Source organism: Gobio gobio (genome assembly GCF_949357685.1).
Source record: "Gobio gobio genome assembly, chromosome: 1".
Taxonomy (NCBI): Eukaryota; Metazoa; Chordata; class Actinopteri; order Cypriniformes; family Gobionidae; genus Gobio; species Gobio gobio.
Genome location: NC_137097.1, coordinates 87037093 through 87055158, shown reverse-complemented (window position 1 = coordinate 87055158; position 18066 = coordinate 87037093). Strand labels below are relative to the sequence as shown.

The 18066-nt window shown below is 40.7% G+C and overlaps 1 protein-coding gene across 1 annotated transcript in view; it reads right to left on the bottom strand.

The window, feature by feature from the left end:
- ddx47 (DEAD (Asp-Glu-Ala-Asp) box polypeptide 47) overlaps positions 1-16875 on the bottom strand; it is a 32545-nt gene extending 15670 nt beyond the window's left edge. Inside the window, exons 1-2 of the mRNA XM_079823410.1 lie at positions 16698-16875; positions 1311-1404 (exon numbers count right to left, since the gene is read on the bottom strand). Coding sequence (XP_079679536.1) covers positions 1311-1404; positions 16698-16835 — 232 coding nt within the window. The 5' untranslated portion in view covers positions 16836-16875. The remainder of the gene's footprint in view (positions 1-1310; positions 1405-16697) is intronic.
- Between the last annotated feature and the right edge of the window lie 1191 nt (positions 16876-18066).

Below are 18066 nucleotides of genomic sequence, written 5' to 3'. Positions count from 1 at the left end.
TGAACACACATGGAACGCCGGAAAATATCGTCATTGGCTATATAAATATTGAGATAACAAAAGACAAAAAAAAAATCACTCACTGCTCTTGACTGAATAACTTTTAATAAGGGTTAATCTGTATTTATATGCAGTGGCATATACTTTTATGCAGACTATGCAGTGATATTTTACATTTGATTACTATTTTTGTACCTGACAATCTAGTTTAGACCTACATGAAAATAACTTTATTTCATTTGTATATGTTTGTTCTGCTGTATTTATTTGTGCATTTGCTCATAATTTGATTATTTGTTCTTATTTTATTACTGATGGTCTTTAACAATATTAAAAAAATATATGAGTTAGGATATTAGTTTTTAGAGTCATCATAACCTTATTTATTAAGCTTATATGGCTCAAAAACAATACTAGGCCTATTTTATTTTATTTGTCGTTTTTTTTGTGGTGGGGTCAGTGAAAATTCTGACAGGGCAAGTAAAAATTTGAACCCCCAAAAAAAATCCTTAGCATTGAGCCCTGAAATATATTCCCCCCCAAAAAAACAACAACAAAAAAAAAACACGGATTTGCGTGTAGTAACTTTAATGGTAAAAATGTAAAAATGCAATGGAGAAGGTGACGAACCTAAACAGGAAAAAATTAGTTTTTTTTTCTTAAAAGCAACAAAATCCAGAGCAACAACTCAAGCAAAGCCAACCTCTGTTGTGTTGTAAATAGTTGTGTGATGTATAAATAAATGTTGTTTATATTTATTTACCAAATTAATTAATTTATTGTCTATGGCAACACCACGTATCCGTAACACTCCCGCTCCGCGACACTAGTAGTTTCGGGAGGTCCCCCCCCCCAAAGCTGTAAACCTAGGGGAAACACTGATTTGTTATTGTTTAGTTCAACTTGATGAGTCACAACACAATGTGATGTATTCATTTCTGTGTAACTACACAACACTTCACGACAAGTGCTTTCAGTTGTTGTTACTCAATAAAAGAGTTAAGTAATTCAGTAGCTGACTTTTTTTTATACTGCAATCACTTTGTAGTGTATTTTCGTTTACTGTTGTGAAATGGAAAATCAATAATCGCTAATCGAGAATCGTTAATAATCGAAAATCGACTGTAATCGAATCGGGACTTCAATAATCGTAATCGAATCGAATCGGGAAATCAGACAGATTAACCACCCCTAGTGTGTGTGAGAGTGTGTGTGTGTGTGTGTGTGTGTGTGTGTGTGTGTGTGTGTGTGTGTGTGTGTGTGTTTTTGTGTGTGTGTGTGTGTGTGTGTGTGTGTGTGCGGCCGCTCACCCTCCAGAGCCACAGGAATGGCCTCGATCTGGATCTTGGTGGGTGTTTTCCAGCCCAGCTGATCGCAGGCTTCACACAGGACCTCCGTGACGCCCTGAAACACAGCACACGCTAATATCACGCCATCACACGCTCAGATCACGCCATCACACGCTCGCATGTAAAATACTAATATTTTAGTTTAGTTTGACACAACTTGCATATATTGTGGCTCTTGTCCAGGTTATTTTCCCCTTCGACTTCTAGAAGCCAGTGCATATATATATATACGCTAGCTTTAATGCCGAGGGTCTGATGAGGCTCAGTTATCATGCGTCTCTGTTGTGTGCGCGCTGACGCCACATTGTGCTATCAACATTTAGAAAATCCATTTTTAGAAATTTGTGAATTGATTCAGAATCGTCCACGTCCGCATCGCGATGCAACTAAGAATCGAATTTTCCCCCACCCCTATTAAACATAACCCTAACCGTAACCCTAACCCTATCAAACATAACCCTAACCGTAACCCTAACCCTATCAAACATAACCCTAACCGTAACCCTAACCCTATCAAACATAACCCTAACCGTAACCCTAACCCTATCAAACATGTGTGGTTAACTCACTCAGTCCGCTTGGTCGTTACTTTAAAAAACAAAAACTTTAATTTACCAATCAAAAATATGCTTTAAACATTTTTCTAAATTAACTTAATAAAGAAACGAAACAAAAGATAACATAAAATATAACTACTTTGACATCAAAAACAAAACTGAACTATTTTAATGGCTGCAACAGTGTGTAATAGGGAGGAATGTTTACTAAAATAAAAAGGTTCTATATGGCACTAAAATAAAAAAACTAATTAAATAAATAAATAAATAAAAAAACATGTCACTTCACTTTATTTGTTTCGCTTGCGGCGTTGCGAACAGCCTCAGCTTGTCAAGAATGCGTCTTTACTGTGGTGGTGATAGTATAGGCGAAACGTTTAAACTCACACTGTGAAGTGTTTCATATCTATGGGTTTTATTATAAGACGAGTCCAGTGTTGATTTAAGAGGCTAAATTGATCAAACATTGTTTTGTTAAATCACTGTCAGCCGCTTGGTCATTACTTTAAAAAACAAAAACTTTAATTTAACAAACAAAAAAATGCTTTAAACATTTTTCTAATTTAACTTAATAAAGAAACAAAACTAAATATAACTACTTTGACATTAAAAACAAAACTGAACTATTTTAATGGCTGCAACGATGTGTAGGTCTAATATTTTTATCTAAAAATAAAAAATCACGGGACTCGGGCGATAGTTTTGGTGAGCTGTGGGACAGGGCCGGGCTAGGGCCAGATCTGAGGCCCTCAAGGGCTCTAAGACTAACTACAATTAAAGAACTGAACGTGCCACTCGAGCCAAACTAACGGCGTCTCAGCTCATCAGATCATGAGGAGATAAATCACACGATGATCGCGGAATATAGGGTTTTATAGCGATGTAAGAGCGCCTATTTAAGGGAGTTTGTCATTGTGCTTAGGGCTGAACGATTTTGGAAAAAAATCGAATTGCGATTTTTTTAACCAATATTGCGATTGCGATTTAATATGCGATTATTTTTTAAACTCTTTATCTTCTGTCAGACGCGTGCTCGCGAGCACTCTTCACAAAGCGCCGCGTGAGCATTTGAAATGGAAAACCTTCTGTCAGTGAGTTTCTTATTTTTAAATATACGCACACACTGCATTCCTGACGACATGAATGAAGCCTTCGTTGAGCGTTTGTAAGGAAAACACCAGCGGGCGAGAACACACACGGTAAGCGTGACATCAGTTTCTCACAGCGCTTATCCTGTGCAAGGAAGCCTGCGAATGTCATTGCGAAAACCATGAGGAAACCATGAGGGAACATGAGGGAAACATGAGGGAAACCATGAGGAAACCATGAGGAAACATGAGGAAACCATGAGGGAAACATGAGGAAACATGAGGGAAACCATGAGGGAAACATGAGGGAAACATGAGGAAACCATGAGGAAAACCATGAGGGAAACATGAGGAAACATGAGGGAAACATGAGGAAAACATGAGGGAAACATGAGGGAAACATGAGGAAACATGAGGAAAACATGAGGAAACATGAGGGAAACCATGAGGGAAACATGAGGGAAACATGAGGAAACCATGAGGAAAACCATGAGGGAAACCATGAGGGAAACATGAGGAAACCATGAGGGAAACATGAGGAAACCATGAGGGAAACATGAGGGAAACATGAGGGAAACATGAGGGAAACATGAGGAAACATGAGGGAAACCATGAGGGAAACATGAGGAAACATGAGGAAAACATGAGGAAACATGAGGGAAACATGAGGGAAACATGAGGAAACATGAGGGAAACATGAGGGAAACATGAGGAAAACATGAGGGAAACATGAGGGAAACCATGAGGAAACCATGAGGAAAACCATGAGGGAAACATGAGGAAACATGAGGGAAACATGAGGGAAACATGAGGAAAACATGAGGGAAACATGAGGGAAACCATGAGGAAACCATGAGGAAACCATGAGGGAAACATGAGGAAACCATGAGGGAAACATGAGGGAAACATGAGGGAAACATGAGGGAAACATGAGGAAACATGAGGGAAACCATGAGGGAAACATGAGGAAACCATGAGGGAAACATGAGGAAACATGAGGGAAACATGAGGAAAACATGAGGGAAACCATGAGGAAACCATGAGGAAACCATGAGGGAAACATGAGGGAAACATGAGGGAAACATGAGGAAACCATGAGGAAACCATGAGGGAAACATGAGGAAACATGAGGGAAACCATGAGGGAAACATGAGGGAAACATGAGGGAAACATGAGGGAAACATGAGGGAAACCATGAGGGAAACCATGAGGGAAACATGAGGGAAACATGAGGAAACCATGAGGAAACCATGAGGGAAACCATGAGGAAACCATGAGGGAAACATGAGGGAAACATGAGGGAAACATGAGGGAAACATGAGGAAACCATGAGGAAACCATGAGGGAAACATGAGGAAACATGAGGGAAACCATGAGGGAAACATGAGGGAAACATGAGGGAAACATGAGGGAAACCATGAGGGAAACATGAGGGAAACATGAGGGAAACATGAGGGAAACATGAGGGAAACCATGAGGGAAACATGAGGGAAACATGAGGGAAACATGAGGGAAACATGAGGGAAACATGAGGGAACATGAGGAAACATGAGGGAAACATGAGGGAAACATGAGGAAACATGAGGGAAACCATGAGGGAAACATGAGGAAACATGAGGAAACATGAGGGAAACATGAGGAAACATGAAGAAAACATGAGGGAAACATGAGGGAAACATGAGGGAAACATGAGGAAACATGAGGGAACCATGAGGGAAACATGAGGGAAACATGAGGGAAACATGAGGGAAACATGAGGGAACCATGAGGGAACCATGAGGGAAACATGAGGGAAACATGAGGGAAACATGAGGGAAACATGAGGAAACATGAGGAAACATGAGGGAAACATGAGGAAACATGAAGAAAACATGAGGGAAACATGAGGGAAACATGAGGGAAACATGAGGGAAACATGAGGGAAACATGAGGAAACATGAGGGAACCATGAGGGAAACATGAGGGAAACCATGAGGAAACATGAGGGAAACATGAGGGAAACATGAGGAAACATGAGGAAACCATGAGGAAACCATGAGGGAAACATGAGGGAAACATGAGGGAAACCATGAGGAAACCATGAGGGAAACATGAGGAAACATGAGGGAAACCATGAGGGAAACATGAGGAAAACATGAGGAAACATGAGGGAAACATGAGGAAACATGAGGGAAACATGAGGGAAACATGAGGAAACATGAGGAAACATGAGGGAAACATGAGGAAACATGAGGGAAACATGAGGGAAACATGAGGGAAACCATGAGGGAAACATGAGGGAAACATGAGGGAAACATGAGGGAAACATGAGGGAAACATGAGGGAAACATGAGGAAACATGAGGGAAACATGAGGGAAACATGAGGAAACATGAGGAAACATGAGGGAAACATGAGGAAACATGAAGAAAACATGAGGGAAACATGAGGGAAACATGAGGGAAACATGAGGAAACATGAGGGAACCATGAGGGAAACATGAGGGAAACATGAGGGAACCATGAGGGAAACATGAGGGAAACCATGAGGAAACATGAGGGAACCATGAGGGAAACATGAGGGAAACATGAGGAAACCATGAGGGAAACATGAGGGAAACATGAGGGAAACCATGAGGAAACATGAGGGAACCATGAGGGAAACATGAGGGAAACATGAGGGAAACATGAGGAAACATGAGGAAACATGAGGGAAACATGAGGGAAACATGAGGGAAACATGAGGAAAACATGAGGAAACATGAGGAAACATGAGGGAAACATGAGGGAAACATGAGGAAACATGAGGGAAACCATGAGGGAAACATGAGGAAACATGAGGGAAACATGAGGGAACATGAGGGAAACATGAGGAAACATGAGGGAAACATGAGGAAACATGAGGGAAACATGAGGGAAACATGAGGAAACATGAGGGAAACATGAGGGAACATGAGGGAAACACGAGGAAACACGAGGAAACATGAGGGAAACATGAGGGAAACATGAGGAAAACATGAGGAAAACATGAGGAAACATGAGGGAAACATGAGGGAAACATGAGGGAAACATGAGGGAAACATGAGGAAACATGAGGGAAACATGAGGGAAACATGAGGGAAACATGAGGGAAACATGAGGGAAACATGAGGAAACATGAGGGAAACATGAGGGAAACATGAGGGAAACATGAGGAAACATGAGGAAACATGAGGGAAACACGAGGAAACACGAGGAAACACGAGGAAACATGAGGGAAACATGAGGGAAACATGAGGGAAACATGAGGAAAACATGAGGAAACATGAGGGAAACATGAGGGAAACATGAGGGAAACATGAGGGAAACATGAGGAAACATGAGGGAAACATGAGGGAAACATGAGGGAAACATGAGGGAAACATGAGGAAACATGAGGGAAACATGAGGGAAACATGAGGGAAACATGAGGGAAACATGAGGGAAACATGAGGAAAACATGAGGGAAACATGAGGAAACATGAGGGAAACATGAGGGAACATGAGGAAACATGAGGAAACATGAGGAAACATGAGGGAAACATGAGGGAAACATGAGGGAAACATGAGGGAAACATGAGGAAACATGAGGGAAACATGAGGGAAACATGAGGGAAACATGAGGGAAACATGAGGGAAACATGAGGAAACACGAGGGAAACACGAGGGAAACATGAGGGAAACATGAGGGAAACACGAGGGAAACATGAGGAAACACGAGGGAAACACGAGGGAAACATGAGGGAAACATGAGGGAACATGAGGAAACATGAGGAAACATGAGGGAAACATGAGGGAAACATGAGGGAAACATGAGGGAAACATGAGGGAAACATGAAGAAAACATGAGGAAACCATGAGGGAAACATGAGGAAAACATGAGGAAACATGAGGGAAACATGAGGAAACATGAAGAAAACATGAGGAAACCATGAGGGAAACATGAGGAAAACATGAGGAAACATGAGGGAAACATGAGGGAAACATGAGGAAACATGAAGAAAACATGAGGAAACCATGAGGGAAACATGAGGGAAACATGAGGAAACATGAGGGAAACATGAGGGAAACATGAGGAAACACGAGGGAAACACGAGGGAAACACGAGGGAAACATGAGGAAACATGAGGAAACCATGAGGGAAACATGAGGGAAACACGAGGGAAACACGAGGGAAACACGAGGGAAACATGAGGGAAACATGAGGGAAAACATGAGGGAAACATGAGGGAAACATGAGGGAAACATGAGGGAAACATGAGGGAACATGAGGAAACATGAGGAAACATGAGGAAACATGAGGGAAACATGAGGGAAACATGAGGGAAACATGAGGGAAACATGAGGGAAACACGAGGGAAACACGAGGGAAACACGAGGGAAACATGAGGGAAACATGAGGGAAACATGAGGGAAACATGAGGGAACATGAGGAAACATGAGGAAACATGAGGGAAACATGAGGGAAACATGAGGGAAACATGAGGAAACATGAGGAAACATGAGGAAAACATGAGGAAACATGAGGAAACATGAGGGAAACATGAGGGAAACATGAGGGAAACATGAGGAAACATGAGGAAACATGAGGGAAACATGAGGAAAACATGAGGGAAACATGAGGGAAACATGAGGGAAACATGAGGAAACATGAGGGAAACATGAGGGAAACATGAGGAAACATGAGGGAAACATGAGGGAAACATGAGGGAAACATGAGGGAAACATGAGGGAAACATGAGGAAACCATGAGGGAACATGAGGGAAACATGAGGAAACCATGAGGAAACATGAGGGAAACATGAGGGAAACATGAGGGAAACATGAGGGAAACATGAGGGAACCATGAGGGAACATGAGGGAAACATGAGGGAAACATGAGGAAACCATGAGGGAACATGAGGGAAACATGAGGGAAACATGAGGAAACATGAGGGAAACATGAGGGAAACATGAGGAAACATGAGGGAACATGAGGGAAACATGAGGAAACCATGAGGGAAACACGAGGGAAACATGAGGGAAACATGAGGAAACCATGAGGGAACATGAGGGAAACATGAGGAAACCATGAGGAAACATGAGGGAAACATGAGGGAAACATGAGGAAACCATGAGGGAACATGAGGGAAACATGAGGAAACCATGAGGAAACATGAGGGAAACATGAGGGAAACATGAGGGAAACATGAGGGAAACATGAGGGAACCATGAGGGAACACGAGGGAAACATGAGGGAAACATGAGGAAACCATGAGGGAACATGAGGGAAACATGAGGGAAACATGAGGAAACATGAGGGAAACATGAGGGAAACATGAGGAAACATGAGGGAACATGAGGGAAACATGAGGAAACCATGAGGGAAACACGAGGGAAACATGAGGGAAACATGAGGGAAACATGAGGAAACATGAGGGAAACATGAGGGAGACATGAGGGAAACATGAGGGAAACATGAGGAAACATGAGGGGAAACATGAGGAAACATGAGGGGAAACATGAGGGAAACACGAGGGAAACATGAGGGAAACATGAGGGAAACATGAGGGAAACACGAGGGAAACACGAGGGAAACATGAGGGAAACACGAGGGAAACATGAGGGAAACATGAGGAAACCATGAGGGAAACACGAGGGAAACATGAGGGAAACATGAGGGAAACACGAGGGAAACACGAGGGAAACATGAGGAAACCATGAGGGAAACACGAGGGAAACATGAGGGAAACATGAGGGAAACATGAGGAAACCATGAGGAAACCATGAGGGAAACATGAGGAAACATGAGGAAACATGAGGGAAACATGAGGAAACATGAGGGAAACATGAGGGAGACATGAGGGAAAACATGAGGGAAACATGAGGAAACATGAGGGAAACACGAGGGAAACATGAGGGAAACATGAGGGAAACATGAGGGAAACATGAGGAAACATGAGGAAACATGAGGGAAACATGAGGAAACATGAGGAAACATGAGGAAACATGAGGGAAACATGAGGGAGACATGAGGGAAAACATGAGGGAAACATGAGGAAACATGAGGGGAAACATGAGGGAAACATGAGGGAAACATGAGGAAACATGAGGGAAACATGAGGGAAACATGAGGGAAACATGAGGAAACATGAGGAAACCATGAGGGAAACATGAGGGAAACATGAGGGAAACATGAGGGAAACATGAGGAAACCATGAGGGAAACATGAGGGAAACACGAGGGAAACACGAGGGAAACATGAGGAAACATGAGGGAAACATGAGGGAGACATGAGGGAAACACGAGGGAAAACATGAGGGAAACATGAGGAAACATGAGGGAAACATGAGGAAACATGAGGGAAACATGAGGGAAACATGAGGGAAACATGAGGAAACCATGAGGGAAACATGAGGGAAACACGAGGGAAACATGAGGGAAACATGAGGAAACATGAGGGAAACATGAGGGAGACATGAGGGAAACACGAGGGAAAACATGAGGGAAACATGAGGAAACATGAGGGAAACATGAGGAAACATGAGGAAACATGAGGGAAACATGAGGAAAACATGAGGAAACATGAGGGAAACATGAGGGAAACATGAGGGGAAACATGAGGGAAACATGAGGGAAACACGAGGGAAAACATGAGGGAAACATGAGGAAACATGAGGGAAACATGAGGAAACATGAGGAAACATGAGGGAAACATGAGGAAAACATGAGGGAAACATGAGGAAACATGAGGGAAACATGAGGGAAACATGAGGAAACATGAGGGAAACATGAGGAAAACATGAGGAAACATGAGGGAAACATGAGGGAAACATGAGGGGAAACATGAGGGAAAACATGAGGGAAACATGAGGAAACATGAGGGAAACATGAGGAAAACATGAGGAAACATGAGGGAAACATGAGGGGAAACATGAGGAAACATGAGGGAAACATGAGGGAAACATGAGGAAACATGAGGGAAACATGAGGGAAACATGAGGAAACATGAGGGAAACATGAGGAAAACATGAGGGAAACATGAGGGAAACATGAGGGGAAACATGAGGGAAACACGAGGGAAACATGAGGAAACATGAGGAAACATGAGGGAAACATGAGGGAAACATGAGGGAAACATGAGGAAAACATGAGGGAAACATGAGGGAAACATGAGGGAAACATGAGGGAAACATGAGGGAAACATGAGGGAAACATGAGGGAAACATGAGGGAAACATGAGGGAAACATGAGGGAAACATGAGGAAACATGAGGGAAACATGAGGAAACATGAGGAAACATGAGGGAAACATGAGGGAAACACGAGGGAAACATGAGGAAACCATGAGGGAAACATGAGGGAAACATGAGGAAAACATGAGGAAAACATGAGGAAACCATGAGGAAACCATGAGGAAACATGAGGGAAACCATGAGGGAAACATGAGGGAAACATGAGGGAAACCATGAGGGAAACCATGAGGGAAACCATGAGGGAAACATGAGGAAAACATGAGGAAAACATGAGGGAAACCATGAGGGAAACATGAGGGAAACATGAGGAAAACATGAGGAAAACATGAGGGAAAACATGAGGAAACATGAGGGAAACATGAGGGAAACATGAGGAAACATGAGGAAACCATGAGGAAAACATGAGGGAAAACATGAGGGAAACATGAGGGAGACATGAGGGAGACATGAGGGAAACATGAGGGGAAACATGAGGGAAACATGAGGGAACATGAGGGAAACATGAGGGAAACATGAGGGAGACATGAGGGAGACATGAGGGAAACATGAGGGGAAACATGAGGGAAACATGAGGGAGACATGAGGGAGACATGAGGGAGACATGAGGGAAACATGAGGGGAAACATGAGGGAAAACATGTTCACCGCCACATCTCTAACGGGTAAAAAGGAAAACACATTTAGATTCTATGATTCTATTTTCCACAATGTCAAACGAACGCAGTTTAACCCAAAAGGCAAGCTCAGACATGGCTTCGGCCATATAGATCAAATATATTTATTAAGTACAACGAGGCTATTAAAAATGGCTTGGCTATAAGATAATTGAAAAAAAGTATTGTATTTTATAGTGTAAACATATGCAAGCGCGAATGAGGTTTCGAACGGATGCAGGTGTTCACGACTAAACAACAACAACGAATATTCGAATCACAAACTTGCAAATCGAATACCAACCCATCGAGCGAATATTCGCATCACAATCTTGCTAATCGAATACCAACCCATCGAGCGAATATTCGCATCACAATCTTGCTAATCGAATACCAACCCATCGAACGAATATTCGCATCACAAACTTGCAAATCGAATACCAACCCATCGAACGAATATTCGCATCACAAACTTGCTAATCGAATACCAACCCATCGAGCGAATATTCGAATCACAATCTTGCTAATCGAATACCAACCCATCGAACGAATATTCGAATCACAATCTTGCTAATCGAATACCAACCCATCGAGCGAATATTCGAATCACAAACTTGCAAATCGAATACCAACCCATCGAGCGAATATTCGAATCACAAACTTGCAAATCGAATACCAACCCATCGAGCGAATATTCGAATCACAAACTTGCAAATCGAATACCAACCCATCGAACGAATATTCGCATCACAAACTTGCTAATCGAATACCAACCCATCGAGCGAATATTCGAATCACAATCTTGCTAATCGAATACCAACCCATCGAACGAATATTCGAATCACAATCTTGCTAATCGAATACCAACCCATCGAGCGAATATTCGAATCACAAACTTGCAAATCGAATACCAACCCATCGAACGAATATTCGCATCACAAACTTGCTAATCGAATACCAACCCATCGAGCGAATATTCGCATCACAATCTTGCTAATCGAATACCAACCCATCGAGCGAATATTCGCATCACAATCTTGCTAATCGAATACCAACCCATCGAACGAATATTCGCATCACAAACTTGCAAATCGAATACCAACCCATCGAGCGAATATTCGAATCACAAACTTGCAAATCGAATACCAACCCATCGAACGAATATTCGCATCACAAACTTGCTAATCGAATACCAACCCATCGAGCGAATATTCGAATCACAATCTTGCTAATCGAATACCAACCCATCGAACGAATATTCGAATCACAATCTTGCTAATCGAATACCAACCCATCGAGCGAATATTCGCATCACAATCTTGCTAATCGAATACCAACCCATCGAACGAATATTCGAATCACAAACTTGCAAATCGAATACCAACCCATCGAACGAATATTCGCATCACAAACTTGCAAATCGAATACCAACCCATCGAGCGAATATTCGCATCACAAACTTGCAAATCGAATACCAACCCATCGAACGAATATTCGCATCACAAACTTGCTAATCGAATACCAACCCATCGAACGAATATTCGAATCACAAACTTGCAAATCGAATACCAACCCATCGAACGAATATTCGCATCACAAACTTGCAAATCGAATACCAACCCATCGAACGAATATTCGAATCACAAACTTGCAAATCGAATACCAACCCAACGAGCGAATATTCGAATCACAAACTTGCTAATCGAATACCAACCCATCGAGCGAATATTCGCATCACAAACTTGCAAATCGAATACCAACCCATCGAACGAATATTCGAATCACAAACTTGCAAATCGAATACCAACCCATCGAACGAACATTCGAATCACAAACTTGCAAATCTAATACCAACCCATCGAACGAACATTCGAATCACAAACTTGCAAATCTAATACCAACCCATCGAACGAACATTCGAATCACAAACTTGCAAATCTAATACCAACCCATCGAGCGAATATTCGCATCACAAACTTGCTAATCGAATACCAACCCATCGAGCGAATATTCGCATCACAAACTTGCAAATCGAATACCAACCCATCGAGCGAATATTCGAATCACAAACTTGCAAATCTAATACCAACCCATCGAACGAACATTCGAATCACAAACTTGCAAATCTAATACCAACCCATCGAACGAACATTCGAATCACAATCTTGCTAATCGAATACCAACCCAACGAGCGAATATTCGAATCACAAACTTGCTAATCGAATACCAACCCATCGAGCGAATATTCGCATCACAAACTTGCAAATCTAATACCAACCCATCGAACGAATATTCGAATCACAAACTTGCAAATCTAATACCAACCCATCGAACGAACATTCGAATCACAAACTTGCTAATCGAATACCAACCCATCGAGCGAATATTCGCATCACAAACTTGCAAATCTAATACCAACCCATCGAGCGAATATTCGCATCACAAACTTGCAAATCGAATACCAACCCATCGAGCGAATATTCGCATCACAAACTTGCAAATCTAATACCAACCCATCGAGCGAATATTCGCATCACAAACTTGCAAATCGAATACCAACCCATCGAGCGAATATTCGCATCACAAACTTGCAAATCGAATACCAACCCATCGAGCGAATATTCGCATCACAAACTTGCAAATCGAATACCAACCCATCGAGCGAATATTCGAATCACAAACTTGCAAATCTAATACCAACCCATCGAGCGAATATTCGCATCACAAACTTGCAAATCGAATACCAACCCATCGAGCGAATATTCGCATCACAAACTTGCAAATCGAATACCAACCCATCGAGCGAATATTCGCATCACAAACTTGCTAATCGAATACCAACCCATCGAGCGAATATTCGCATCACAAACTTGCAAATCGAATACCAACCCATCGAGCGAATATTCGCATCACAAACTTGCTAATCGAATACCAACCCATCGAGCGAATATTCGCATCACAAACTTGCAAATCTAATACCAACCCATCGAGCGAATATTCGCATCACAAACTTGCAAATCGAATACCAACCCATCGAGCGAATATTCGCATCACAAACTTGCAAATCGAATACCAACCCATCGAGCGAATATTCGAATCACAAACTTGCAAATCTAATACCAACCCATCGAGCGAATATTCGAATCACAAACTTGCTAATCGAATACCAACCCATCGAGCGAATATTCGAATCACAAACTTGCAAATCTAATACCAACCCATCGAGCGAATATTCGCATCACAAACTTGCAAATCGAATACCAACCCATCGAGCGAATATTCGAATCACAAACTTGCAAATCTAATACCAACCCATCGAGCGAATATTCGAATCACAAACTTGCAAATCTAATACCAACCCATCGAGCGAATATTCGAATCACAAACTTGCAAATCTAATACCAACCCATCGAGCGAATATTCGCATCACAAACTTGCAAATCGAATACCAACCCATCGAGCGAATATTCGAATCACAAACTTGCAAATCGAATACCAACCCATCGAGCGAATATTCGCATCACAAACTTGCTAATCGAATACCAACCCATCGAGCGAATATTCGAATCACAAACTTGCTAATCGAATACCAACCCATCGAACGAATATTCGCATCACAAACTTGCAAATCGAATACCAACCCATCGAGCGAATATTCGAATCACAAACTTGCAAATCTAATACCAACCCATCGAGCGAATATTCGCATCACAAACTTGCAAATCGAATACCAACCCATCGAGCGAATATTCGAATCACAAACTTGCAAATCTAATACCAACCCATCGAACGAATATTCGAATCACAAACTTGCAAATCTAATACCAACCCATCGAACGAATATTCGCATCACAAACTTGCAAATCTAATACCAACCCATCGAGCGAATATTCGAATCACAAACTTGCAAATCTAATACCAACCCATCGAGCGAATATTCGAATCACAAACTTGCAAATCTAATACCAACCCATCGAACGAATATTCGAATCACAAACTTGCAAATCTAATACCAACCCATCGAGCGAATATTCGAATCACAAACTTGCAAATCGAATACCAACCCATCGAACGAATATTCGCATCACAAACTTGCTAATCTAATACCAACCCATCGAGCGAATATTCGCATCACAAACTTGCAAATCTAATACCAACCCATCGAGCGAATATTCGAATCACAAACTTGCAAATCGAATACCAACCATTCGAACGAATATTCGAATCACAAACTTGCAAATCTAATACCAACCCATCGAGCGAATATTCGAATCACAAACTTGCAAATCTAATACCAACCCATCGAGCGAATATTCGAATCACAAACTTGCTAATCGAATACCAACCCATCGAGCGAATATTCGAATCACAAACTTGCAAATCTAATACCAACCCATCGAACGAATATTCGAATCACAAACTTGCTAATCTAATACCAACCCATCGAACGAATATTCGAATCACAAACTTGCAAATCTAATACCAACCCATCGAACGAATATTCGCATCACAATCTTGCTAATCGAATACCAACCCATCGAGCGAATATTCGAATCACAAACTTGCAAATCTAATACCAACCCATCGAACGAATATTCGCATCACAATCTTGCTAATCGAATACCAACCCATCGAGCGAATATTCGCATCACAAACTTGCTAATCGAATACCAACCCATCGAGCGAATATTCGCATCACAAACTTGCTAATCGAATACCAACCCATCGAGCGAATATTCGCATCACAATCTTGCTAATCGAATACCAACCCATCGAACGAATATTCGCATCACAATCTTGCTAATCGAATACCAACCCATCGAACGAATATTCGCATCACAATCTTGCTAATCGAATACCAACCCATCGAACGAATATTCGCATCACAATCTTGCTAATCGAATACCAACCCATCGAACGAATATTCGCATCACAAACTTGCTAATCGAATACCAACCCATCGAGCGAATATTCGCATCACAAACTTGCTAATCGAATACCAACCCATCGAACGAGTATTCGAATCACAAACTTGCAAATCTAATACCAACCCATCGAACGAATATTCGAATCACAAACTTGCAAATCTAATACCAACCCATCGAACGAATATTCGAATCACAAACTTGCAAATCTAATACCAACCCATCGAACGAATATTCGAATCACAAACTTGCAAATCTAATACCAACCCATCGAACGAATATTCGCATCACAAACTTGCAAATCTAATACCAACCCATCGAGCGAATATTCGAATCACAAACTTGCAAATCTAATACCAACCCATCGAACGAATATTCGCATCACAAACTTGCAAATCTAATACCAACCCATCGAACGAATATTCGCATCACAAACTTGCAAATCGAATACCAACCCATCGAACGAATATTCGCATATTCTGGTCCAGCTCTAGACTGACTTTTCTCTCACCGCGAGATAAACAAACACAACTCAGACAAGTCCTGTGTGTGTGTGTGTGTGTGTGTGTGTGTGTGTGTGTGTGTGTGTGTGTGTGTGTGTGAACATATGTGCAATAAAACTCTTTCTGAATAATAAAGTACAGTGGAGAGAAAACCAGAGGCCAAATATGCAACACACAGCGGCTGACGTGCGCGCGCTTCTCGCGCTTGACCAGCAGGCGGCGGGAAAGTGAACGCGCACCACAGTTTCGCGAAATCAACACAGTCTTGCCGTTAAAGATTCCGTCTTTAGATTCAGAAAGAGTCGTTTCGCATCAGTAAAATAACGGGTCTGAATAATATAGCCTGACTGTGCGCGTGAACTGAAGCGGGCACACGCACGCGCGCGCGTCTCACCAGGTCTCTGAAGCTCTTGTGTGTCTCCTCGGTGTGTGTGTCTTCGCTCTCCTCGGTGTGTGTCGTGTTGCTCTCGTCCTCGGCTGGGTGTGTGTTTTTCTCCTCTTCATCTGAAGACGCGTCTCTGAGATCCGCCATGTTTGCGGCGCGCGTTACCCACGTGCAGAAGCTCCGCCCACGACCGGAAGCCACGCAAACAAACAGCGCGCGCGTGAACGGATGTTGACAGGATCTGAGGCTGTCTGAATAAAGAAGCTGGAAGAACTTCGAACAATCTAACACTGAGATGAATATATATATATAATATCTAACACTGAGATGAATATATATATATAATATCTAACACTGAGATGAATATATATATATAATATCTAACACTGAGATGAATATATATATATATAATATCTATCACTGAGATGAATATATATATATATATAATATCTAACACTGAGATGAATATATATATATAATATCTAACACTGAGATGAATATATATATATAATATCTATCACTGAGATGAATATATATATATATAATATCTAACACTGAGATGAATATATATATATAATATCTATCACTGAGATGAATATATATATATAATATCTAACACTGTGATGAATATATATATATAATATCTATCACTGAGATGAATATATATATATAATATCTAACACTGAGATGAATATATATATATAATATCTAACACTGAGATGAATATATATATATAATATCTAACACTGAGATGAGTATATATATATATAATATCTAACACTGAGATGAATATATATATATATAATATCTAACACTGAGATGAATATATATATATAATATCTAACACTGAGATGAATATATATATATATAATATCTAACACTGAGATGAATATATATATATAATATCTAACACTGAGATGAGTATATATATATATAATATCTAACACTGTGATGAATATATATATATATATAATATCTAACACTGAGATGAATATATATATATAATATCTAACACTGAGATGAATATATATATATATAATATCTAACACTGAGATGAATATATATATATATAATATCTATCACTGAGATGAATATATATATATATAATATCTAACACTGAGATGAATATATATATATAATATCTATCACTGAGATGAATATATATATATATAATATCTAACACTGAGATGAATATATATATATAATATCTAACACTGAGATGAATATATATATATATAATATCTAACACTGAGATGAATATATATATATATATAATATCTAACACTGAGATGAATATATATATATATAATATCTAACACTGAGATGAATATATATATATATATAATATCTAACACTGAGATGAATATATATATATATA